We start from the raw sequence: 25,912 nt of genomic DNA on the forward strand, positions 1-25,912 counted from the left end.
GAGTGACGGCGAGGGATCGGTAGAAGAAACTATTCACCAGCCTCCAAATGCTTTCCGAACATTGAGTTTATATTTGCAAACAAATGACACTACAACTGATAAGCACTATACGGCTTTAAACAAATTAGAGTCATTTTATACTGAAAATACAAAAAAAAAAGAAAATTTTCAGTCACTAATTTCTGAATACTTCACTTCACTGTAACTTATTACAGTTTTCTGTAATGTGTGTTTTAAACAACAAATACATATTCATCATTTAATATACTCTAAAGTAGCAATTGAGTTTCTTTAAAAAAAAAATTTTTTCTATAACTCGAAGTCTCCCGAAGTCGAAGTTTTTTTTTGGGATAATAGTGATTCGAGTTATGGAAGTTCGACTGTATTTTGAAATTTTGTATAAAAAAGGGAAGAATACCATGCAAGACACCAATGAAATTTTTGAAATCTACGGAGACGATGCTGTATCAGTTCGTGCTCATTTAGTTCGCTCGCTTCCGTTCTGGAAATTTCGATTTACACTGATGGAATAATGTCTCTAGCGGAAAAATGGCAAAAAGTGGTCGACCAAAATGGTACATACGTGTTTATTTATTTATTATAATAAATATAAAACAAAAAAATAAGCTAAAATTTGATTAGAAATACGAAAAGACTTTTTCGGCTACCCAATGTTTTTTGTTTTTTGTTTCTTTAATCACGGTGAAAGCCCAATCACTACAGAATCGTGAAGAGTTTTCTAAAAAAAATAAAAAAATCATATTTTCATATTTCGTGTGCCTCTTAACCTGAATACTGTCAAAATTTCACGACATTGCCAAAAGTGAACATCAGAAGCATATTTAAGGAACGCCGGAGTCATATGGTTGGAGCCGCATTTTCGAAACTTCGATCCAAAAACCAAACGTTTAATGGTTAACCTAACAACGATGCTCGTCCAGAGTTAAATCGGATATATGTATGTACTCGTACATTGTATATACGAGGGGACGAGCATTAATAAGAAAAAATTTTAATTTCTACTAAAGTCATAACAGCCTTCGCAAATAAAAAAAATCTTATAAGATATCAACGGGCAAAAAGATCACTCTTACCACTAATCGCCATGCCATTAAATTTATTTTATGTAATTTTTTGCACAAGTAACCGGCATACCTTAGATTAAAGTTAAACGTGCATTATATGTATGTATATATGTATCCATTTAAGTAAGAAAATAGTGATTTAATGGCAATATTCATAGAAGGCTATTCCAACAAAGATTACCAACCCAAGCACACATACGCGCAAACTTTCATTGCTCATCTTTCTTTACACTTTTTTGGTAGCCTGCAGAAGCACTTCTTAGCACTGTGTATGAGTGTGTTTGGCTGTGTGTGGTTAAGTCTTTGAGACCATATATACAATTACTAACTAAGCTTTCTTGCTTGCTGGTTAAAGACACACTTTTGAACACATCCTGGCATATATACATACATACACACATACATACATACACAGATTTCTTGTCTCGTTAATGTAACCACAATGTGGCCTGCAAATGTGTGTTTGTAGCTTTTCATTTGAATTTCTTCACTTTGATCTTTTCATCTTTCTTTGTATATACAAAAATATACTGCAAGTATACTTTTGTAGGTTTGTATACTGAGTTAACTATCGAGACATTGATTTTTTTTGGCGAAAATCGCATTTTTCACGTGCGCCTTCATCAAAATGTACTGCATGTGTGTATGTATACTAGAGTGGGTCGATTTACAGCGAGCCAAAAAAAACGGAAAAAGCTACGAATCCTTCTGAGCAACTAAAACCCATTTACTAGCCAGCGATTTTTAGATCATCTGTTTTTAGGGCGAAGTTTTTTTTAGAGATTATAAAAATTATTTCTCAGTTTTTGAGATCACGCAATGAAATTTCATACTTAGGCTTTTTGATATTCTATCAAACATTTGTCGGAATTGGCCAGAGGGGCAACATATCACATATCTCCCATACCATTCGCCTTAAAATCGCTCCAAACCGCTTTTAGATCTATAGTATCTTTGGCAATAATGTTCAGAATGATCAGTCGAACATTTCCCGCATATGCGATTTTATAGAAAAAAAATCATATCATATAAATCTTATCATACATTTGTATAATCTCGTCTATCTACCCTTCTACAAACGAGCATTTGTTATTAACCGACTTTATTCATTTGAGCCAAGTAAAATCCTTTTTACAACAAAAAATATACTTAAATGTTTGTAGTTCATTAAAACTATGTGTGTCGGTATATAGTGAAAAGCAGCACAATTTCGAAAATTATTGAAACACTTGTTGCTTTCCTTTGTCCAGATTCTGTCCGCAACCATTTAAGCAAATTTGTCTACGTCCCAGAAAGCGCATATATTAAATTTGTTATGAAGCTTAGGCTAAGCACATATTGAAGTGAAGAACAAAGTAATCATGAGCGATGACTGCCGTTTAGTGTTTGGCCAAAAAAAAAATTCTATGTATTTTCTATCAACAAATCCAGTCGTTTACGACGAATTACTTCACGCAGATGCCTCAAAACGGAAAAGTAGTATTCCTTATAGACCGATTGGAATGATTTCATGGTGACCCACACCACGGTACTCAAAGAAAACAATGATGTTGATGAACTGTGGTTTTGACCGACTTTGTTTTCTCGGTTTCGGCGTATTTTTGAACCGTCATTCCTTAGGAAATTATTGGAAATTTTCGACATCATATTCATACATCTATTTCTCGTCACTTTTAATGTTGTGTTTGATGAATGTAGGGTCCTGACAAGGGTTTTGTAAAAGATTCAAGTTTTTATACACAAAGCATAAACCAAAATGTTTTGAGTCGATCTATAAGAGATGTTGAGATCCACTGCTATCCTTCTGATAACAAAACGACGATTCTCAATAGCCGCTGCTTTTCCTTTTTTTAATGTTATCGTTGTTAACAGAGATGGATGGACGACTGGCATGAGACAAGTTTCACGACCTTTCCCTGTATATTTTCTGCCACTCAAGTAATTATGTGCGTGATAAAATAGACCTCCAAAATCCTTCTTCAACATTTCATAGGTTCCATAGCCGTAATTCCATTCAAACACACAAAATTTAAAACAAGCGAGGTTCACTTTTTCCATGTTAAAATTGCAAGACAAACTTTTCGGGACGTAAATAATTAGCTGCCTTACACACTAATAGGTGTATGGAGATCAAACTTCACACAAACATAAAAAAAGTTTAAATGGACTACATGGTCCGAGTCAAATTTGATCGGATGGTATAAAGATTAAAAGTAACATGGTTACAGAGTAGCTCAGCGGTAGGATTTCAGTATTACAGAAGTAAAATATAGATCTTTCTATGGCAATTGGTTTTTTCTTGACGAAATATTTACTAGAAGATCGATGAATTCTCTCAAGAATACTATCAGAAGGCTTCAATAATTAAAAAAAAAATCGAAAGGTTCCAAATAGTTTCAAGAAATATAGTTTTTAAATAATAAACACTAAGTTAAATGGTATATTTTCAAATTGTGGTCGACTAAAGCGAAATGATTGATTTTTTTTTTCGTTTTTCAAGGTGTTTTTAAAAACCAAAGCCTATTCATCTTGTCGACTGAGTGGCAAGGTAATTGATAGCTCTTATGTAAAAAAAAGTACTTCTGCCGAAAACTGTACCTGAATAAAATATAAGATTCCAAGTAGAGATTTTATTTTCTATTGGTCTACCTTCGATGTCCTTCGCAACCTGCCTACATACGAGTATATACCTTTTTAACAGGAAGTTGTTAAAAACTGCTTACTGTCGTGTAACACTCGTTGGCATGTCTTTTGTTTTTGTCTAAAATGCAAATGCAATTTGTCGTAATAAAACTTAAACTCGCTTAAATGTTTACAAGCAACTTCAGCATTTCCTGAGTGCGGCATTTGGCTTTGACAAAACTTTTTAAGCAGCAACACTGCTGAGCGGATAATTTCAGTAAACACAGTAGAAGGATTGCTAAAGTTACCGTTATAAAAATATTTCTTAAACTTATTAAAGGTTGGCATTTCTGAGGCTTTTAAACAATTGATAGAAGACACGTTTGGTGCCAAACTTCAAAATCGGCTTTGGAGATCTGAATCTTTAATTTTTCTTTAAAGCAATAAGTCCCTTGGTATTATCAAATTTCTGGGTTTACTGTTCGATTCCTAAATTTCTGTAAAAAAAAATCGAGAGTCGAACGCTTTATCGTATGACTCTGCAGGTTGTGATGCTCTTCTGTTAAACATATGAGCCTCGAATTTACATAACTGCGATAATAAAAATATCCTATGTGAGAGCCAATTCATTTCAGCTCAACAAGACATTAATAAATCTATACAAATCTATGCAAGTTTAGTTAAGTTTGTTATTGAACTTTCAAGGATTCAAATCTTAAGAATGAAATAGCAGAGCTATCATTTTTGCGCGTGTTTTGTAGACAAGCATTTCTTTCGACTTCTACTGAAATATATTACGACCACGGTCATGTAACTGGGAGAGAAATGGGCTACCGCTACACTACTATCGATCGAAATCAACTAACCCAAAGGTTTCAGCAAACCAATAGAAGAAGAGCATATTTCTGGTATAAGGGCTAAAGGCTAGATCCAATTTTCAAAAACTCGTATATCTTTGAAATATTCTCTGAAAACTTTAAGTAAATAAGCCTAAACAATTTTCGAGTTATTCGTTAATTAGCAAATGTTCTCGGGCAATCTGCAATGTTCATATAAAACTTCAAATGTGTTTTTCAAAACTATGTTCTTTGAACAGGCGACCATGTACCTGCACCTCGACTCAACACAGCTTTTTGAAAACATACACAGGTGGTGACTTATCAAAGTATTAATCAATTAACCGTTAGTTTTTTCCCGAAAATTTGGAATAATTTTTGTTGGGTCGCCATTTTGTTAATTTCCATAAAAACTTCGATCAAGTTTTGTCCGATTGATTTTAGATTAAGTAAGTTCCAACGATTAGCGATGGTTACCGCAACGAGCCTTGGGTGGGGCTAAATCAAAATAAATAGCCATTACTATTAAAATTAATAATTTTTAAATCCAAGAATAGGGCTTCGAATTGCTTTCGCACGCAATGTATTCTCCAGATCTGGACCCAGCGACTATTTCATGTTCTCAGATCTGAAAACAATGCTCGCAGGAAAGAAATTCTCGTCGATTGGAGAGGTGATCTCCAAAACTGAGGCCTATTTTGAAGCAAAGAACAAATCCAAATACAAAAATTGTATCGAAAAGTTGTAGGGTCACTATAATCAGTCTATGAGCCTTGAAGGGAGGTATGTTGAATAAAACAAAATGAAGTTTACCAAAAAATGTGTTTTAGTACGGAGACTTTTCAATAGACCTCTTGAATGATCAGAACGATAAACCGAGTCGATTTACCCATGTCTGTCTGTATATACGCAAAGTCAGTCAGTTTTGAGATAGTTATTTGAAGTTTCGTTCGTTCATGTCCCCAAAAATCTACTAATTTATCAGAACTGCTGAAATTGGACCACTAGAGCTCTTGGAGAAATTTTTTTCTTTGACCGGATATCTTTACGAAATTTAATTGTACTATTCACTTTCAGTATTTGTTCTTATAAAATTTGTCTCTATATCGTTTCTTAGTAATTTACATATTATCCAGTACTTTATCAGCAGCAACAACATAAATATTCGCTAAATGAAAACCCAATCAAGTGTCAAATGTTATTTCTTATCATTTCATGTGCATAATTCTTTGAAGAACAAACAACAACAGTAAAAAAATGCTTAGATACCACAACTACATACATGCATACATATCTAACTACCACAACCGTTTCTGTACATATCAATATCCCTGTAAACATTAATCATTATAATTTTTTCTCAACAGTGGGGCGAGCAACGCGGCCGTCTGCGCGAGGAAATGATGTCCTTCTTCGACTCTGAGGGCAATGTGCCGCTACACTCGGCTGTGCATGGCGGCGATATCAAGGCGGTGGAGCTCTGCCTGAAATCAGGCGCTAAAATTTCTAAGCAGCAACATGATCGCTCGACGCCAGTGCATTTGGCTTGCGCACAGGTGAGTGTGTGTGATTTCAGTCTGCCGACTGAGCATAAAGAACTTCCCTCGAAGTACACCAAATTATTGAAAAAACCTCGAAGAAACCCCTAAGTACCAAAAAATGTTGTGAAAATCCCAGAATCTACACAGGCTCTCAAATCAATGGAACCAAAGGCTGTCATAGCCCTGTTTTTTTTTTTCAAAACATAATTTCAAACACCAAAACAACAGTAAAATTTTCCGCAAACTAACATAACCTCAACCGATTTTTGTGATAGACCTTCAAGTCAGCGGTATGATTTCATCCTCTCACTTTATAAGGGGATTTAAGTATATAAATTCATTTATACATAGGTACTCATATAAGGTCTTGTCAAAAGAAATCCACTATTTTTCCATGAGATGACTTTAGTCATCTTTATCTCGCGTTGTATGAGTGCGAACGGGTTACACTGCCATATATGACGTTAGAAAGATAAGATTTCGTACTTTCAGACAGTTTTGTGATTGATTTACTCAGCATTGGTTTAGCACATGACAAAAGCAAAGAGAAAACACGCCACATTTTACTGTTCTTCTTCGATAAAAGTGAAAACATTAACGAGGTAAGGGAAAATTTTAATAGTATTTCTGGTTCTGATACGGTAACAACCAATCACTTGCAATTGTGATAAAATGCAAATTGTCAAGTTCTACCACTATCTAACCACAGTTTCGATTGCTTAGGAGCACCAAAAATGATTGCGATTGAATCGCTGTGAGCCGGCACAGACTGTAGCCAAGCCAGGGTTCACGATCAGTAAAGTTTATTGTGTGTTTGCTAGGGTTCACAAAGATTCATGTACTATGAACTACTCCCCTACGGCCAAACTCTTATTTCGAACCTGAACTATCAACAACTGTACCGTCTCAAGAAAACGATTGCCCAGAAGCTGCCAATAGGAGAGGAATTGTGTTGCATCAGGACATCGAAAAGCCACACAAATCGATAATGGCTCGCTGGTTGAGAGGTTGTTATGCTCTATCTACTATATAATCGAGGCTTGGCACTAAGTATTTACTCCCTCTTCCTGCTTATAGCGAATGATTCTCGTGGCAATTCCCTTCAAATCAGCGACATCAAAGCTATATCCACTTAAAAATTAATTCACAAATCTTGCTGATCTATAAAGAAGCGTAAGATATCTATAGAGGTAAAGTGGTTATTAAAAAATATCAAGGCTTCTCACAACTTGATGAACATCACATTGGGATATCAAGCCAATCTTTCTGGTATAAAAAGACCTCATATAGCAATACCTACACACGATCCATCAACTTCTGGATACCATTTACTACAGAGAGGCTCTACAGGGAGGAAGCTTAATGAAATGATTGTTGTGGTAGTTTAGGCCAAATCGTCTAATTTCTTTTCATAAGAACCATTTTAAGAAACTTCCCCTATGACAGACAATTACTTTACATGATCCCTCAGGAATCTAATACAAATGTCAATTTGGTTCATATCGTAAAAAACATCTTTTTTCCTGTACTTCTCGTTAGATGGTAGAGGCTTAAAGCATAAAAACTGCCTTTAAGACCTATAGTAGACCCCAGATCGGGACTGCAAAATAATCTAAGCTATGCGCAAGAGTTTTCTTTGAAGGAACCTCCTATAAAAAGTCGTCAGTCATTCGGCGATGGCTACGGAATTTAAGAGCCCTCCATTTTTCTGGCAATATCAATGCACACAACAGAAATGGATGGCAGCTGTCGGCAAAAGTTTTAAAAATACTCGTTTCTCTAGTGTCAATATCGATAAAAACTTCAGCAGGAAATATATTACAGATTAAGGTTTGGTTCTTTGAAATGGTAAAATGTTGAGACCATATGCTAATGTCGATAAGTCTCATCGTGGTGAAATTTTTTGGTAATATTATTGCTAGTTCGTTCTCCCCATCGTTGATGGTTTTTGGTGAACGGAGGTGTTGGTAGAAGATGATAGTCTGCTCAGCATTGGAGAAATTAGAGTTTTAAGTTTCAAGACATATTTATTTCGTTCTGTATTAACGGTAGCACGTAAAAAAACCAACTGCGATATTTTATTAATTAAAAATGTATAATGAAAATATTTACGATAACACAAAGCTACAAGGCTCTAGTATCTCGACAATTTAATTAGTCGAGAAGTCAAATAATAACTCGTATTTATTTGGGCACATGCAGTTATTGGTTTCTCCTTTACTTGCTGCCGGTAATTTTCTAAGAAGGCTTTTTAGGGTATTGTTTACATTTGGCCACTTGTTCGCAAGCTTCTAAGTGGTTGCACAAAAAAAAATTATATAAACACAAAAATTTCACGGTCGCGAGTACTGTTTGCTACTGGTAAATATGTACATAGGTAGACTAAGGTATCTCGAGAATGACTTTCACATTACTCTTGCTTACATAAGGGCACATAGTTACATGCGCATAACAAGCATACAAACATCAAGGAATGTTGTTCAAATTAGCACAGGAATTTTTTTTTTTTACATTAATAACTGACACAAAATACATGACAACAACAACTTTGCAATGTGTGCGAACTGGCGGCAAAGCAATCTGCTGAATCATCCGTCAAGCATTGCGCTTATTTTCTGCTACGTTAGCAACACACTAAGCTGTGCGCACATGTATTGCTAAACAAAATGGCGCGAATTGCTATGCAAACATAGACAATAACCTAAACACACATACAGACACGCATATACTCGTATATGAGTAGCATATTTGCAATATTCGCTACAAATAACCACCTTGCAGTTCAATGAAGGTGTGCGCGCTGAAAGAAAATTTTTCGAAGAAACTTAAAGTCAGCAACATCGCTTGGTAGTCAGAGGTGGCCGACTGCTATAGAAGTCTTTTTTGCATTGGTTGTTTGAAAAAAATATATTTTCTTTTAAATTTAATATATACATACATATTAACTGAATACAATATTTTAGAAATAGAAAATTCCTAGAACAAATTTGCAATATGCCAGGTTAAACATCAAACAAATATGAGGTTACTTATTAGAGCCATAAATGTATTTACATAACCTCAAATTCTGTCATTTGACATTTGGTAATTGAAGACGGTACTGTGTTTACTGAAAATAAAATAAATTGTGGGCGTAAAACACGCGCTTCAGAAATAAGACTTCTCTGAATGTGCTAATTCCATAGAAAAATTTTTAACAAACATTTCTGAAATAGCAGTTATTTGACACTCGTTTTACAATAACTAATTTATTATTAATAATTTTAGCAATATTAAATTTTTAAAAATATGGCAACCTTGTTTTCAAAAAAATTCTCCACTAAAAATTTTTCGCATTGTCGCATTTTTTTATAATATATATAATTTCTTTATTTTAATTTTTTAAATATGGCAACCCTATTTTCAAAATTTTTTCCCATGAAACCCTTTCTTGTTTTGTTGCTGCATTTTAACATTTATTTTAGTTTGTTAGTTTTTTTAATAAAAATTTTTAACATCTGGCAACCCTATTTAGAAATATGCCTATAAATCTTCTTCAAGCCCAATAGTTTGAGCGCAGAATAAAATAATCCATTTCTTTTATCAATTTATTTAAAAAAAAGAAAACATACCATGTAATATTAAAAGTAGGTGGCAACCGCTTACTGATAAAATATTTTGCTTTTTTATAAACCTCTTGATCTTACAACGTTTTTTTTTTCTTAAAATTGCAACAAGTATCAATACAAAAACTACAAATTAATGACAATTACTGATTTTTTTTCCAAAAAGTTATTGTTGTAGCGGCAGAAAATATTTCTGAAATAATTTCGAGGCTTGCTGCCGAGTTGACAATCCTTGGCCGGATAAAAATCCGCGTCGGTTCCTACCACTTAGACCCGACTGTCGTGAGAACGAATTTCGAAGTCTCGGGTGGTACGGTATTAGCACCAATGAAGAATTTAGCCATAAGGTTTTTTATCTGATCTCGCCTGAGAAAAATTTAACTAATCATTTTAGTAAACTGTCAACGCACCGATGGCACCTTTTCGGAAGACTATAACTGCTTCTTCTTTATTCGCGTAGACACCGCTTACGCGGTTATAGATCTCTGACTAATCAAATGTTGTCATCGTCCATGCCTCTGCACCATATAGATGAGTAGCTTGTAGAGTTTGGTCTTTGTCGTCGAGAGAGGACTTTACTTCTCACTTGTCTGCTCAGTCCGAAGTTGATCCTGGTATCCGATTCCCGAATAAATACCATAAATACTATCTCTAACAGCGAAGGCGATCTTTCCACAAACTCACAATAATTTCATCACTTCTTTGTGAACCGATATTTAGTATAGACTTTCCTTAGTTTCCGGACGTTTATTGAAGTCTTTGCCACTGCTATCAATTATGGAAGATACTTAGAAGTTTTCCGAAATGCTGAGGTGTTGGCAGTCGTTGTTCTTTGTGATCCATACACCTAATTCCACATACTCGACTGTCTTCGGAACGGAAGCAGTCAGATATATAGTACATATCTATTAACTAAAACTAACATCTCACTTCCATATACTTTAATATGGCTTTGTATCTTTTATATCATAACATCAGGGAACGACACATGAGTTGGTTTAAATGCTGAAGAATCTTATTCAAATAATGCTTAACATTTCTGTTTTCTTATTTAATGTGAAACCTAGTCATAACTCGGGACAAACCTTATATTAAATTTTAGCTTTTCTCCCGTTTCGGTATTCGAGAACTATTCAAACAGTTGTTCAAATCAAATCATATAATAGCCTCCTTCTATGATATACTATATATTTACGTTGCTTCTCTCTCATACAGGGTGCCATCGAGATCGTCAAACTTATGTTCAGCATGCAACCGTCGGAGAAGATCACTTGCCTCAGCTGCACTGACGCTCAGAAAATGACACCGCTGCACTGCGCTGCCATGTTTGATCACCCAGACATTGTCGAATACTTGGTGAAGGAGGGCGCTGACATTAATGCGCTCGACAAAGAGCATCGCTCACCGATTTTGCTCGCCGCATCGCGCAGCGGCTGGAAAACTGTACATCTGCTAATACGTCTCGGCGCTGGTATTAATGTCAAGGATGCATCTTCACGCAACGTCTTGCACTTTGTGATCATGAATGGTGGCCGGCTGCCAGAGTTCGCCGAGGAAGTGAACAAGACCCAATCACATTCTCAACTTGTGCAGCTGCTCAACGAAAAAGATGCCTCAGGCTGTTCACCATTACACTATGCCAGTCGTGACGGGCACATACGTTCGCTGGAGAATCTAATACGTCTCGGGGCTTGCATTAATCTCAAGAATAACAACAACGAGAGTCCTTTGCATTTTGCCGCACGTTATGGACGTTTTAATACCGTCAAACAGTTACTTGATTCGGAGAAGGGTTCCTTCATTATCAACGAAAGTGATGGCGAGGGCTTGACACCGTTACATATCGCCTCACAGCAAGGTCATACGCGTGTGGTGCAGTTGCTGTTAAATCGGGGTGCGCTCTTGCATCGCGATCATAATGGACGCAATCCTTTGCATTTGGCTGCGATGTCCGGTTACATACAGACGATTGAATTGTTGCATTCGGTGCATTCACATCTGCTCGATCAGGTCGACAAGGAAGGCGTGAGTATGACTTGCATAGATTGATTTCAGAGCTTCGAAAAAATGTAACAATCATTAAACCCAATACGCCTTCAACTTTCTTCCGCAGAATACCGCACTTCACTTGGCCACAATGGAGAATAAACCGCACGCCATCTCCGTGCTACTCTCAATGGGCTGTAAACTCTTCTACAACAACATCGATATGAGCGCCATCGATTATGCCATCTATTACAAATATCCCGAATCGGCATTGGCTATGGTAACACATGAGAATCGCGCCAATGAGGTGATGGCATTGCGCTCCGACAAGTATCCCTGTGTTATACTGGCACTAATCGCGTCGATGCCAAAAGTGTTCGAGGCTGTGCTGGACAAGTGCATAACAAAGGCGAACTGCAAGCGTGATTCCAAGAGTTACTACGTAAGTACGGTTTCAGTAGTTTAAGTCGTCAACACTCTCTCTCAGTCTGCGCTTGTCTCACAAGTTCGAGAGTTCGTATATGATAGTTCTTATATAATAAGTTGTCTTTAATTAATTGCAATTATATACAAATGAGTATTTGTGAGCGGTAAAATGCATAAAATTATTAACACTTCATCTTCAACTGCAGATAAAATATTCGTTTTCCTATCTGCAATGTCCTTTCATGTTTGATAAATTGGATGAGAAAACCGACGAAACGATAGCTCATTCGAATTTGACACCATTGCCGGCGTTAAATGTAAGCAGAGCATGTGTCATCGACTTCATATTTATACCGTTAACTGCCTGACTACCCGCCTGCCTCTATGTCTTTCACTTCTATCTATAAGCAAAAGTACTTGCCTGCGACTTCTTTTATTGCCGTTAGTTTATAAATATTTGCCCACATTCCTTCTCCCTCTCTATCTCTCTCTGTCTCTTTATGATTTACAGCCTGCCTGCCTGCCTCTTACGATATTTCTTATGTAATGCTTGGCTTTTTAAATAATTGTGATTACAATCTTCCACACATAGTGTAGCTAGTTTACTTAGTATTTTTTTTTAATTTGTATGTGTTTAGTGTATTTAGTATTAAAAGAAGGAAAGATACAAATATAAAATATAATATACAAGCAGCTCTTAGCAAAACGGTACTAAACGGCCTGATAAGTGTACACATACATAAGACTTCCTCGTCAGCGCCAAATAGGAGTCAGAAGTCGGGCTTCTTACATATAGGTGAACATATAACAATATATAACATCTGATCAAAAATGACCCGGACTGGTTCATTTAAGGGTAACCCCAGGATTTCTTCGGGTAAAAAAGCCTTTTTCAAAAATTTTTGTCTCATACAAAAAATTAAATATTTTATTAGAATTTTTTATTGTTACAAACATACACTATTAACAAAAAAATTCTGACATTTTTGGAAAAAATATTTTAAACTCAGCCATTGTGACGCCATTTCCGGCGCCCCCTCGGAAAAAAGATGAGCCCGCGTTGGCAGGATTACTCCTTACAGGATCATCTAAAGTGTGCTTTAGCTAACTCCGCAACTTAGAACTTGAACGAAGAAAAAAACTGAAAAATTGTATTTTTGGCAGACATTTTTACAAAAAAAAAAAATTAAATTTCAATGAATTTTTTTTTTTTATTCAAATAGTTGTAATCGAAAAAAATCATTCGTCCAAGTCTTTAAGAATTATATCTCAAAGATCTGTTTAAAATTTCATGAAGATCGGTTGAGTAGTTCTCGAGAAATCTTGCCAACCGACTTCACAAACCCTGTTTCGAGAAATCGCGTTTAAAAACGGCGCTCTCAGCCCAGCTAAACTCGAGCGCACAAGTTCTCAAGGCTGTACTACGAAACTATCACTCGGATCAACTTGAAAATGTAGGACAATATTCTAAAAATGTTGTAGAGTTTAATAAGGTAATAAAAAATTCGAGTTTTTGAAACTCGTAAGCCCATGTAACCACTTAAAGTGGATCTCATAAATAAAATATTTTCCTGTGAAGAATTAATGTGTGTTTGGCAGCATCAAAAAGTTTTCGTGGCGATTTTTACTATGGAAACAAATTTTACATAAACTTTTTGAAATTTTGTGTTTCCAAGGGTATTACGGTTACGCAATCGTTGAAAATATTGCAGAAGTGTTTCCAGGAGTCTACTTTATCACGAACACAAGCATTTGAGTGGCCCAAAGCCTACAATGGAGGTCGTGAAATTATCGAAAACTTGCCTCACGCGAGTCATCCATACACAACTTCGAACATATCAAAGAAACAATGCTTGAAAATCATCGAGTTGGCTACAGAGAGATAGCAGCGAGTCTCAACATCATCTGTGGATCGACTCAACACCTTTTGGTTAATGTTTTGAGCATCAAGAGCATCAGTGTTAGAATTGTATCAAAAGACCTGAATCTTTTCCAAAAACGGCCTCGATGACTTCCAAACATTTCAAATGATATTTGTCTCAGTAACTCCTAAAACATATCTATGGTATTTAAATGAGAGCTGTTGTTAAGTCGGAAGAAACAAATTTTTTTCCACAACGGAGATGTACATATGTAAACTTTTCTACTACAAAATATATAGAGTACCCAGAAAATAATGTATAATTAAAAGTATAAAAGTCTTACAGCTTTTAAAAAACAATAATTGGGTTGTACGAAAATTTTGAGACACATTTTCTGATAACAACGAGGTCAAAATGATTTAATGATTTTTTTCTTTTATAGTAAAGTCTAGATCGCATTCTAATACGACCACAACAAAATTAAGAAACTCACAAAGTATTGAAAGTTATGGAAAACATTGTTGCTAAACATTTTCTAACCTATGTTTAGGGTAGTTCTGAAAAATGGATTTTTTTTGTCTAAAAGCTGGCTTCAACGAACGTTAGCCAAGACTTTACTATCGCCTATAATTGAATCATTATCGCGTAACAAACGCTGACTCATCTAACGAGTCTGATATATAAAATTCCGCACAATTAGATTAAATATTTATTTACCTAGGCAACTTTCAGCATTCTTCACTGCCACAAGGTTATCCACAAAACATGAAAATATTCACAATTAAAAATAAAAAAATCAATTCTGTTTGCAGATAAAATATTCTTTTCATCCAATTCAAAAATCCCCTGACGAGATTGCTAAGAAGCGTCTGATGCTTAATGATCCCACTTGGAGACCCGAACCATTGCTCACCATAAATGTGAGTCGTTTTATGTGAAGTAAATTATCATCTAATTTATGTATTGCCTTAAGCAAAGTCCAAATATATTGAATAATTTTTTAAAAGAAACCAATTGGAAGTCTCTAAAAAGTGTCATTAACTCTCACTTGCTATCTACTGTGTCCGTTTGTAAGATATAAAATGTCTCGTCTCTAAACTGTTTTCGCAAATAATATGTCTAACAATGTATATATTTGTGTTGTTGTATATAGTCTTATATTCTTAAAATCTGAACAAACTAAAAATTCTAAAGTCAGTTTTCGGAGATTGTCAATCAATTTTTCGATTATCAATGTGAGTTGATCTATTTACATACATACATATACGAAAGGCTGATTATTCGAGGTTGGAAATATATCTATAACTTGAACTCAGACTGACGCAGGAAAGACTGGGGGCATTTACGGCGAAATCTTAAATTGAAAGCGCACAAAATACCTTTAATGGCGACCGCTATCGTGCCATGATTACCGACTATTTGATGCCTGAAATTGAAGTTCGTGATCTCGGCAACATTTGGTTTCAACAAGATGGAGCCACTTCACAAGCATCGCATCAATCAATGGATTTATTAAGAGAACACTTCGGTGAGCAGATAAGTTGACTTTTTTTGCCGGCTGGCCGATTGGCCACCAAGATCACATTGTTTGACTTTTTCCTGTGGGGATATGTACAGTCTAAAGCCTATGCGGACAATTCCGCTTCGATTCGGGCGTTGGAGCAAAACATCACGCGGGTCATTCGCTAGTTACCAGTCGGAATGGGCGAACGAGTTATTGAAAATTGGACTCATCGGATGGACCATCTGAGACGTAGCCGCGGCCAACATTTGAAAGGGATAATTTTCAAAAAATAAATGCCAAGGAATATTCTTTCGAGTGATAATAAACAATCTCCATTAAATTTGAAGCTTTTGAGCTTTTTTCTTTAAAAAAGTAGGGTACGTTAAATACGAGGCGGCGCAGAGTCTTGTTGAACCACGACCGCGTTGACTTTATCAAATTCCGGAAAAAAAAAATTCGGTCAACATCCTGTTATAACGCTCACTATTGATAGTAACAGCATTTGCTGCCTCTTTTCGAAAGGAATAAAGTCCGTTAATGGGACATACCACAATCCGCACTAAACGGTCAATTTTTGGGAATGCAATTGCGTTTCCTGAACCACCTGAGGATTGGACTCATCGGAATAGCGAAGATTTTGTTTGTTGACGAAGACATTAAGCCAGAAATGGGTCTCATCTGAGAGGATTATTTCTCGATGAACGTGAATTTTACGGACAACTTAAACTTGCGTACTTGCTTTGTACCAAAGTAAAACATGACCTGACGCAATGACAAACCTTACTGAGCACACTAACAAAATTTTACACAAATCCGTAAACAAACTTAGTTGCCACGAGCTGTCCAAATCACGTTGTTGTTGTTGTGGTTGTTGTAGCGGTATAAAACATTCCTGAAGCATTTTCGAGGAATGGTGTCGAGTTGAGAGTTCTTGGCCGGATAAAAATCCGCGTCTGTTCCGGTTACTTAAACCGGACTGTCGTGGGAACGGGTCAAACTCAAGTCATCCCGATTGGTAGACTTTGTAGTTGTCATTCAAGCTGATCTTTTTATATTCTACGTATATTATGCTATAAAAAAGCACCTGTGAAGGGTATTATAGCGTCGGTACACCAGAAATTAACGTTTTTTCTTGTTGTATTATAATTTTATGTTGTTTCATGTTACCGTTAATCTATGTTTTCTTAATTCACTGTCTCTCTGAATGTTTTGAGTTTACAGTTATCTATTACATGCACCAAACAAAAATCTAAAAATCATAACCTCCTTTTGCATGTTTATTGTAAGTAATAAATACCATACATACATATATACATATATTTACATAATATCTCACTTTCCATTGCTTAACTCTTTGCAATTTTCCATAATCTCTGCCTGTGCCTTACGCTTCACCATCCGCTTAGCCTTACTTTAATTGTGTCTGTGTAGATGGCTTTCCACTTGTCGTTTAATCTGTCCATGAAAGTTAAACCTTCAAATTATGTTTGTACTAAAATAAATATGTATTTCATGTGACTCAATTTGTGCCTGCCAGACGATGGTCACCCATGGTCGTGTCGAGCTGCTCGCCCATCCGCTGAGTCAAAAATATCTACAAATGAAATGGAATTCTTACGGCAAATATTTTCATCTCGTCAATTTGCTGATCTACTCAATTTTCCTGTTATTTGTGACGATTTTCTCCACCCTGATGATGAACGGCATCGAAATACGTCCGTTATTTTTGAATGCGTCCATGTTGGACAATGCAAATGCATCGGAGAGCAAAGACAATTTAGAGTGAGTTAATAAATACCATTTATATAATAGTATATTTAAATTCAAGTCTCTGAGAATCGAATTAAAAACCTAGGGAACAGCAATGTCCAGAATCTAAGGAAGAAAAGGTATTTTAAGAGAAAACCCTCGAAAAAAAATTTATTTATTGAACCGGGGTGGGTTGGGAACAAAATATTTTTGGTCTGAAAACCAGTTTGTTATAAATTAATTCTAACTGATGAACCTTATGAATCGTCCTATATCGATTACCGAAAATCTACTTGAAAAATCGGTAAATTCTGTTCGTTCTCCAACTTAAATTCATATTTGTGTTAGTTTTAAATCTCAAACTCTCGCGTACTGACGAGTTTTCTATAAAGGAACTATGGCCTATCTGCAGTTTGAGTTTACGATAAACCGTGGAACTCGTAGTCCACGTCCCGAAATATCATAAACATCTCTTCGGCCTCGACGCGTATAATTTAGTATGAGCGAGCTAAAATATTCAGCGCCGGTCTTCGCAAAGACCTTCCAGCACAACGACTCCGCAAAACAAACTTCCGAAGGCCGAATCTGTCGAAGTTGTGAACTTTTCTTACTAAGTACCCCGTTTGGCATTTTGAAAATAATAATAATATTATTAGCGGAAACGAATCAAGGGCTCAAATATCTTCCAAAAAATGCTTGGAGCTCCTTTTTCTGAATTTAGAAGTCCTCAACATTGCGGTAAAAAACAATCCGTCAATACAAAGCCTCGGTAATCGTGTTTTAGAGAATATGAGAGTATTAAGGCAAGTACCATACCGATTACCGGAAGCCCAATCCGCAAGATCGATTAATTATGAACGCCCTCGACCTTAAAAACATATTTGTTTCAATTTTCATACCTAAATCCCCGCTGTTCACTATAATTTCATAAAAACCGCTGGTTTATCTGCAGCAGAAGCTTACTATAAACCCTGGACTCAGCGTCCAGCTTGATAAAATCCTGCCAATAAGAAATTATTAACCATTTCTTCGCCCTTGATTCACATATTTTTCTTCGAGCTTGGTACCCGAATATTTAAGGAACATGAGAGTATCTACAGAAAAGTTAAAAGGCCCTCAAGTCTCGAAATAATTTAAAATAAAAAAATGGAATAGAATTCATAACTAAATTTCAAAATCCCTACATCCCCCACAGCCTCCAAAAGAACCTCAGCAACAATGAGTGGCCTGAAAACCCCGCCGGTGGAGGGCGCGAATCGTTTGGAATGAGATATGGTGAGTCTTATGAGCGCCTACAACATACCACTGCTTTGGTCATTTGCGCCATCGTAATTGTCATTTATATTGGCGGCTATTCGCTGCGTGAGTTTCTCCAAATGTACCAACAACGGCTGCACTACATATTCGAGATCGACAATTTAATATCATGGGTTCTATACATATCCGCATTGATCATGGTATGGCCAGTTTTCTTTTGCGAGGGACACATATCCACCGTGCATTACTCAGCGGCGGCGGTGGCGGTATTCTTGTCATGGTTTCGTCTATTGCTTATGCTCCAGCGTTTCGATCAAGTAATTTCCAATAAGTGTTATTGAAAATAATATATATATATATTTATAAATTTCGCCCATCAGGTCGGCATTTATGTGGTGATGTTTTTGGAGATTCTGCAAACTCTGATAAAGGTGCTGATCGTCTTTTCGATTCTGATCATCGCTTTCGGCTTGGCATTTTACATTCTCTTATCGAAGGTAAATATCACTTATCAGTCATTGTTGGCACTTTCTATAACTGTATATATGTTTGTGTATTTATGTTACATATATGTATGTAGTGTGGGATCTATGCTGTTTTACAGATCAACGATGCCCAACCGAATCATTTGTCCTTCTCGAACATACCGATGTCGCTGTTGCGCACCTTCTCCATGATGTTAGGCGAACTGGACTTTGTGGGCACCTATGTTAACACCTACTACCGCGATCAATTGAAGGTGCCAATAACGTCGTTCCTCATTTTATGTAAGTAACTTTTATAATAAAAAATTCAGTTGTACTAATCCGCGAAATAATACTGAAGAATAAAGTCCAAGGAAGACAGATATAACGGTACATCCAGAGTATAGAACTTTTTGATAAGGTTTGGTAAAGTCCAGACTTTCATAACCCATATTTAATAATTTATTGGGTCGTTCATATTTACAGACGGGTGAAAATATAGTTCAAGCAAGGCGAATAATATGTAATGTGTAGGGTGTAGATGTATTGACCGAACGCCAATGCCAAAATTGGTTCGCACAATATCGATTTGAATCCCATTCTTTCCGGCGACAAAAATGGTTGCCGTTCCCACGACAGTCGGATCTACGTAACCGTTTTTATCCAACCAAGGACTGTCAACTCGGCGGAATTCTGTCGCTACAACAACAATAACAAAAGTGGGTTGTTTACAAGAATGTAAAGCGCGAGAAGCCGTGGTCTAAAAAGGATGAACCAGTTCAAACCCTTTCGAAGGCCGATAGTCACCAAAAAAGGCGGTGTTGTCGTTTATTTTCAGCTTTTTCTTGGCAAACAGAAGATGTCAGAATTGATCAACAGAAAAGCTGTAAATACACCTAGTAACTTATAGTTTAAAAGTTTTTGAACTGAGAATTCTCGATCAAGTCGCTCAAGACCCTTTGTTGAAGTCCCACAGTACTCACAATTTCTGCAAATACAAAAAGTTCTTTAAAGAATCCAACACTTCGACAAAGTAAAGACAATTTTCCTCAATTAACAAGAGAACATCGACCGTTTTACGATCTTTAGAAAAAGAACTTTGAAAAACAGACAAAAATCCAATCTTCACTTTCTCCGGTTCTTAAGTACAAAATAAAGCGATCACTAACACTCAATCCAAATCTCATTTCAGGTGTTTTCATGATTCTCATGCCAATTCTACTCATGAATCTACTCATCGGTTTGGCGGTTGGCGACATCGAGTCTGTACGACGCAACGCCCAGCTCAAGCGTTTGGCTATGCAGGTATTGTCGCGATCTTCCTATAACTACGATTCATATTGAATTAAAATTTAATCTTTAACTATTTTAATTTACCTTAGGTGGTCTTACATACCGAGCTGGAGCGCAAATTACCTCAAAGTTGGCTACCGAAAGGCGACAAAGTCGAGTTGATAGAGTATCCAAATAACACAAAGTGCAAACTCGGTTTCCTTGACTTTATTCTACGCAAATGGTTCTCAAATCCCTTTAGCGAAGATTGTAAGTATGTAAAGCTTAAAAAATATGTATTTAATATAACCTTAGATTGGCGACTCGCTACTTAAATCAGGACTCATTGAACTGCCATTTAAACAGAGATGTAATTTAGAAACAATAAGGACACGGCATCTAATAGAACTTCTAATAGAGCTATATGGATCCTACCTAAATTATATACATGAATATTCAAAGCTAAAGACTTAAAACACAACACGTTCAAGATCGAAAACAATTAAAGCTCTGCAGCTGACACCTTTGTAGCAGAAATTAGTATACCATAAATCTTTCCTAGTTTCCTAGAACCCCGTTGTATATTTCTGGCACAAAAAATATTCTCGTTAACTTTATCAGCTGTTAGAAGCAAGTTTGAAACTGGTTGAAACCCTTGAGGGACATGAGCTGCCAAACAAGCTCGAGTTATAGCCTTGAAAATGTCGAATAAAGAAAAAATCTATCTGGTCACTAGAGTACAAGATTATTTCTTTTTATTTGCCTTCTCAAAGAACGTTATATACATACTTTAGATGGCAAATGATCCAAGTTCGAAACCAGCTCTCTTTTCCTGGAAGAAGTATAAAATTTCTAGTATTTATATAGGCTTTCAAAATATAATATTTGAATTCCGGCAACCTTCCGGGTCCGTTCCTAACTATTGTCTAACACATGGAATCGATGGCATGTGTTCAAAGGCTTTCTATCCAGAAATTTTAGGTGTAACTTTTGATAGTAGTGTGCTCATATATGACCGCGATTATCGTCAAAATACAGAGCCGCAACAAAATCCTCAAGTCGCCAGCCGGCAGAACATGGGGAAAGGACAAAGAAACGTTGTTGGCAACTTACAAGGCAATCGGCCGAGCCAGTCCTTAACTACGCCGCACCAATATGGTCGTCTGGATGCAGTGTAACACAGACGAGGAAGCTTCAGACCTGTCAGACTGCCCTCCGGACTACGACAGGATGCCTCTTGATGAATCCTATCGAATACCTGCATAGTGAGGTCCGTATACTCCCAGTTAAGGAGCATAATGAACTCCTCTCCAAGTAGCCGACATTCCTGCTAGAGTGCTTTCGCAGAAATCATCCCTGCAGTCACCTGCTTGAAGCGGAGCCGCCTCCTGGAAGCATCACGAGGTCATTCCTCAACTACCACGACTAGACTTCGGACGCAACTAACTTCCGACAAGCACTGACCGCCATTCACAATGCATCCATAAGCACCTTCACCGACTCGCTCCCAATGCAAATGAAGAGCTCGAGTTGCCGCGAGAAACGAGAATGACTCTTGCGCAGCTTAATTCTGGATACTGTAGCAGGTTAAACTCCTACTTATTCGGAATAGACCCCGACATATACAATATATGACCTGCGTGTAATGAGTCTAGGCATGACACTGGCTCCTCTCTCCTTGGTCCGACCCCACCAGCACGTTTCTTGGCTTATCGTTTGATGACATCGACGACAATGAACAGGTCGATCAAAATCAAGTACTTGTACAGCAAACTTTTTGATTTGACGACAGACCTTCACGCCACAATCTCCACCTGGCATAGAATTTCTCTTATCTACCCGCTATACTCTTTTATGCTCTGATAAATGCATGTACATATGTAAACGAAATATTTCGCTTTTATCCACAGCTTCAATAGATACGATCTCTTTCGAGAACAACGATGATTTCATCAACAATGAATTGGAGCGACAACGTCGTAAATTACGTGACATCTCACGTCTAATGGATCAGCAGCATCAACTCTTGCGCTTGATCGTACAGGTGCGACGAAAAATTGAGATTTGAAATTACAGCAAAATCGAGATCATACTAATGAAAAAATGTATATTTTCCCACAGAAAATGGAAATCAAAACCGAGGCGGACGATGTGGACGAAGGTGTATCGCCCTACGATCTAAAAGCTGTTTCAGTTTATGGCACGGGACCGGCGCCAGGCTCACGTTGGACCTCGCCACGCATACGCAATCGGCTGCGAGCGGCGCTAAGCTTCAACAAAAGTCTTTATGAATAGAAGCCGTCGAGACACAGAAAAATATGAAATGAAAAATTGTAGCACTAATTTGTTGTATCTAGGTTAAAGATGAGATTGTTTGTTAGCACTGACACCAAATAACACTCTTTAGAGAATGCCACAAGTGTTACAATGCATAATTATCATATGAATTATATAATTTCATATTGTAAACTACTGTTATATGAGCCTGTTCAGGATAAGTGTATTTGAAGAATGAATCCTAACCTCAAAGTTCGCACTCTCTAACTATGTTTATTAATTCATGTAGTTTTATACCATAATGTTTTTTGTTGTTATAAGAGTTACTTACAAGCGTATAAAAAATAATTTATTTGAAGCTTGAGCCCAATATACAGCCTTCTGTAACCATAAAAATTTCACTTTTGTGGAGAAAAAATAGTATTTTTAGTCTACTGTATCTGAGATCTCATTGTTGTAGCTGTAGTGGCGACAGAAAGTATTCCTCACATAATATTATAGAATACTGCCGCGTTAACAGCTCTTAACCGAATGAAAAACCGGGTCCGTCTCGATTACATAGAAACGACTGTCCTTGGAACGGTCTGAAACCTGAACTCAGAGAATGGATTTCTGCACTCTTTTGGAATTTGAGGTATTCCTATACCGTTAGTTAGCTCTTTCATATTTACTTTGCTCTCTCGACAAGTGATACTCCGAGTTATACGAGAAATAATGTTCCCTGCCAACGTTCTTTATTGTAAAGCGTCGGAGGTAGTTTGCCAAATTTTATTGTTTCTGTTGTAACGGTTAAATAGAAGCAATCCAAATAGTGTTAGATCGCCGAAATATATTAGCCGGATAAAATCCGAAACGGATTTAGTAAGAAAAAATCAATAATTATTTCCGAGTACCAAGTATACAAATTTTTCATCGGGAGCTTATAAAAATTAAAAATAAAATAGTTTTAGAATTTACATTTTTCACGCTTGCCTACTTCATGTTCTACGATTTTGAACTACAGCTCGCACAGAGCCATCATATTCAATACTCTAGAGCTGTGGTCGGCAAGCTTACACATTCAAATGATTTATATTCTAACAATTTTTAATACGAAATTAAAAAAAATCAATACCAAACAACATTTTCAATTTTTAATTCCACTTTTGGAAAATAAAATTTTTAAATCAACATTTTCTACTTAAAAATCCCCAAACTTGTACTGGAACAGGCAACAAAATCATCGCTGAAACGGCTCAATAATAGTAGATACATACTTACACACATGTATACATAATCACATATGTATGTAGGTATGTATTATTAGCACCTTTTTTTGAAAATGTTCTCACACATCTAAATGACTTCGTTCATTTCTAGAGGTCTAGGAATTGTTCTAAGATGCTTCTTAAACCACCCTACCTTTTGTTATTTATACACATAACGGCACTCATAAACGTTATTTGTCTATATATACAAACATACTTATGTACATACATATATAGTATAAGAGAAGATATGAAGGGAAGTTTTGTATGAGGAATATGTAGGTTTGTACTTACATATAATATATATTGAATACATGCTATATATGCACACTACAGGTATACAATGAAATAAAGGCGGCTGCCGGAAAGACGAATTTATAATTCTATCTAGAATAGACGAATAAAATAGCAAAATGATTGAAACAACTAAAATACAAATAAAAAAAATATTCAAAGAAAATGTTAATGTTTGTATGTATTGCAAATTGTTTTGTGATAAATGTTTAAAAATTGATTTACACGAAAATGTATTAATATTTAAACACAGGCTACCTGGTTTATCCTTATATATTATATGTATGTATTTATGTTTTAACTATTGTTGCTGTATTTATATACCAACAATTTAAGCAGTATATACATATGTACATACATACATAGGCTTGAATTTCGCACAAATGTATTGTAACAGATGTACACGAAAAAGCGAAATAAAATTTTTGAAAATATGCATATTTTAGCTGGAACAAACCTTGAACAGGATTAACATTTTAAATAAATTATAATAGATTTATTGGTTAAATAAAAATGATTGTAAAATTGATGTTGGAAATATAAACATACCTGAACTGAGTAAAATTACTGATGTTCTGTATTTATTGATTAAAAAAAGAAATAAAAGGAAAAAATGCGCTTGAAGAATATTTAGAGATTTTTCAAGTTTATCTAGGTCAACTTTTCACGAAGAATAAGCTTTCTAAATTAAATGCTCTTCACAATGAAAATTAGATTTTCATTAATCAGATATTTAGATAATTTAGCAATCGACTCGCTCACATTTTTGCTTTTTTCGAATGTTGCGTATCAAATGTTGTACATAATTTTATATTTGGCAATTTGTAAGAACAAATAAATAAAAGCGAAACTGCCCCTGCGTTGGAAAACCCAAGTAAAGGACTTGAAATATACCTTTGCGTAATGGCTACGCCGAAATAGATTTGGTGGTTAAAGCGTCAATCATATAGAATATACATATGTACATATAGTATATTACTTGCCGATCTAAACGGGATCAGATCTCAGAAATAGCAGCCCTTGGCCAGATAAAATACGGGTCAATTCCGCTGCGTAGAACCGGCTGTTGTGGGAATTGGATGTGACTGCACACACATCATATTCAAATTATTAGATTTTATATTTCATAGTAATTACTGCAATGTAGCAAGCGGGTTGATAAATCCAAAGAAGTCCACATGCCTTTACATAAACACAGTACAGGAAATGCTCTTCAATTTAACAAAAAGTTTGGTAAATAATAATACAAACTCATACGCGCTTCATATTTTAGTAGCAATGTAATATTTTCCTCAATTTCTAGAAATTTCAGTTACTGAGGGCCAAATTTGTGTTTAAACAAATATTTATTTAAAGCAAATTTCAACACTAAGGAGCACTAGCGCCATCTAACGTCACGTAGCGTAATATACGCTGCTGAATAAAGCAATATTAATATTGCAGAGCTGCCGTGTGTTCATAGAAAAGTAACGAGTAGAAATTTTTCTTCCATGAGTTGAGCATTTCAACAGCGATAAACAAAATGTTACATCTTGCGTTTCTATATAATTAAAATATATAAAAAAATAGCAAAGACTACCAGCTTTTACATTCTATTGCTGCATATTCAACACTTTTCAATAATAAAATAATGTTGAATTAAATATCGGAGACATAACCTTGCTCTTTAACGAGTGCTAGTAAAAGTCATTGAAATTCAATTCACTTCTACCAACATTTAATTTAAAGTTAAAAACAACAATAATATCATTTGGTTATCTCTATTCCTCTGTGGCGTACAAACATTACCTTATACCAAGTACTTACATCCAAAAACTAACCTCAAAAACAAATTGGCCAAAAATATATGATATGCAAATACATTGACTTACCAAACAATAATAAA

General features: G+C 35.9%; 1 protein-coding gene across 4 annotated transcripts in view; it reads left to right on the forward strand.

The window, feature by feature from the left end:
* The window catches only part of LOC126761692 (transient receptor potential cation channel subfamily A member 1), a 51,169-nt gene extending 26,731 nt beyond the window's left edge, over window positions 1-24,438 (forward strand). For 2 of the 4 annotated variants that reach the window (XM_050478050.1, XM_050478053.1), the window contains 12 exons: window positions 5,911-6,099; window positions 10,905-11,714; window positions 11,803-12,117; window positions 12,308-12,418; window positions 17,005-17,249; window positions 18,412-18,790; window positions 18,854-18,970; window positions 19,078-19,240; window positions 20,130-20,242; window positions 20,320-20,479; window positions 22,120-22,253; window positions 22,331-24,438. In XM_050478050.1, coding sequence (XP_050334007.1) covers window positions 5,911-6,099; window positions 10,905-11,714; window positions 11,803-12,117; window positions 12,308-12,418; window positions 17,005-17,249; window positions 18,412-18,790; window positions 18,854-18,970; window positions 19,078-19,240; window positions 20,130-20,242; window positions 20,320-20,479; window positions 22,120-22,253; window positions 22,331-22,504 — 2,910 coding nt within the window. In that variant the 3' untranslated portion in view covers window positions 22,505-24,438. Of the gene's footprint in view, window positions 1-5,910; window positions 6,100-10,904; window positions 11,715-11,802; window positions 12,118-12,307; window positions 12,419-14,775; window positions 14,884-17,004; window positions 17,250-18,411; window positions 18,791-18,853; window positions 18,971-19,053; window positions 19,241-20,129; window positions 20,243-20,319; window positions 20,480-22,119; window positions 22,254-22,330 lie in introns of all 4 variants that reach the window. The other 2 variants (XM_050478052.1, XM_050478051.1) reach the window with 2 other exon arrangements.
* The last annotated feature ends 1,474 nt before the right edge of the window (window positions 24,439-25,912 follow it).

This window comes from Bactrocera neohumeralis, chromosome 6, assembly GCF_024586455.1.
Source record: "Bactrocera neohumeralis isolate Rockhampton chromosome 6, APGP_CSIRO_Bneo_wtdbg2-racon-allhic-juicebox.fasta_v2, whole genome shotgun sequence".
In the NCBI taxonomy this organism is placed as follows: Eukaryota; Metazoa; Arthropoda; class Insecta; order Diptera; family Tephritidae; genus Bactrocera; species Bactrocera neohumeralis.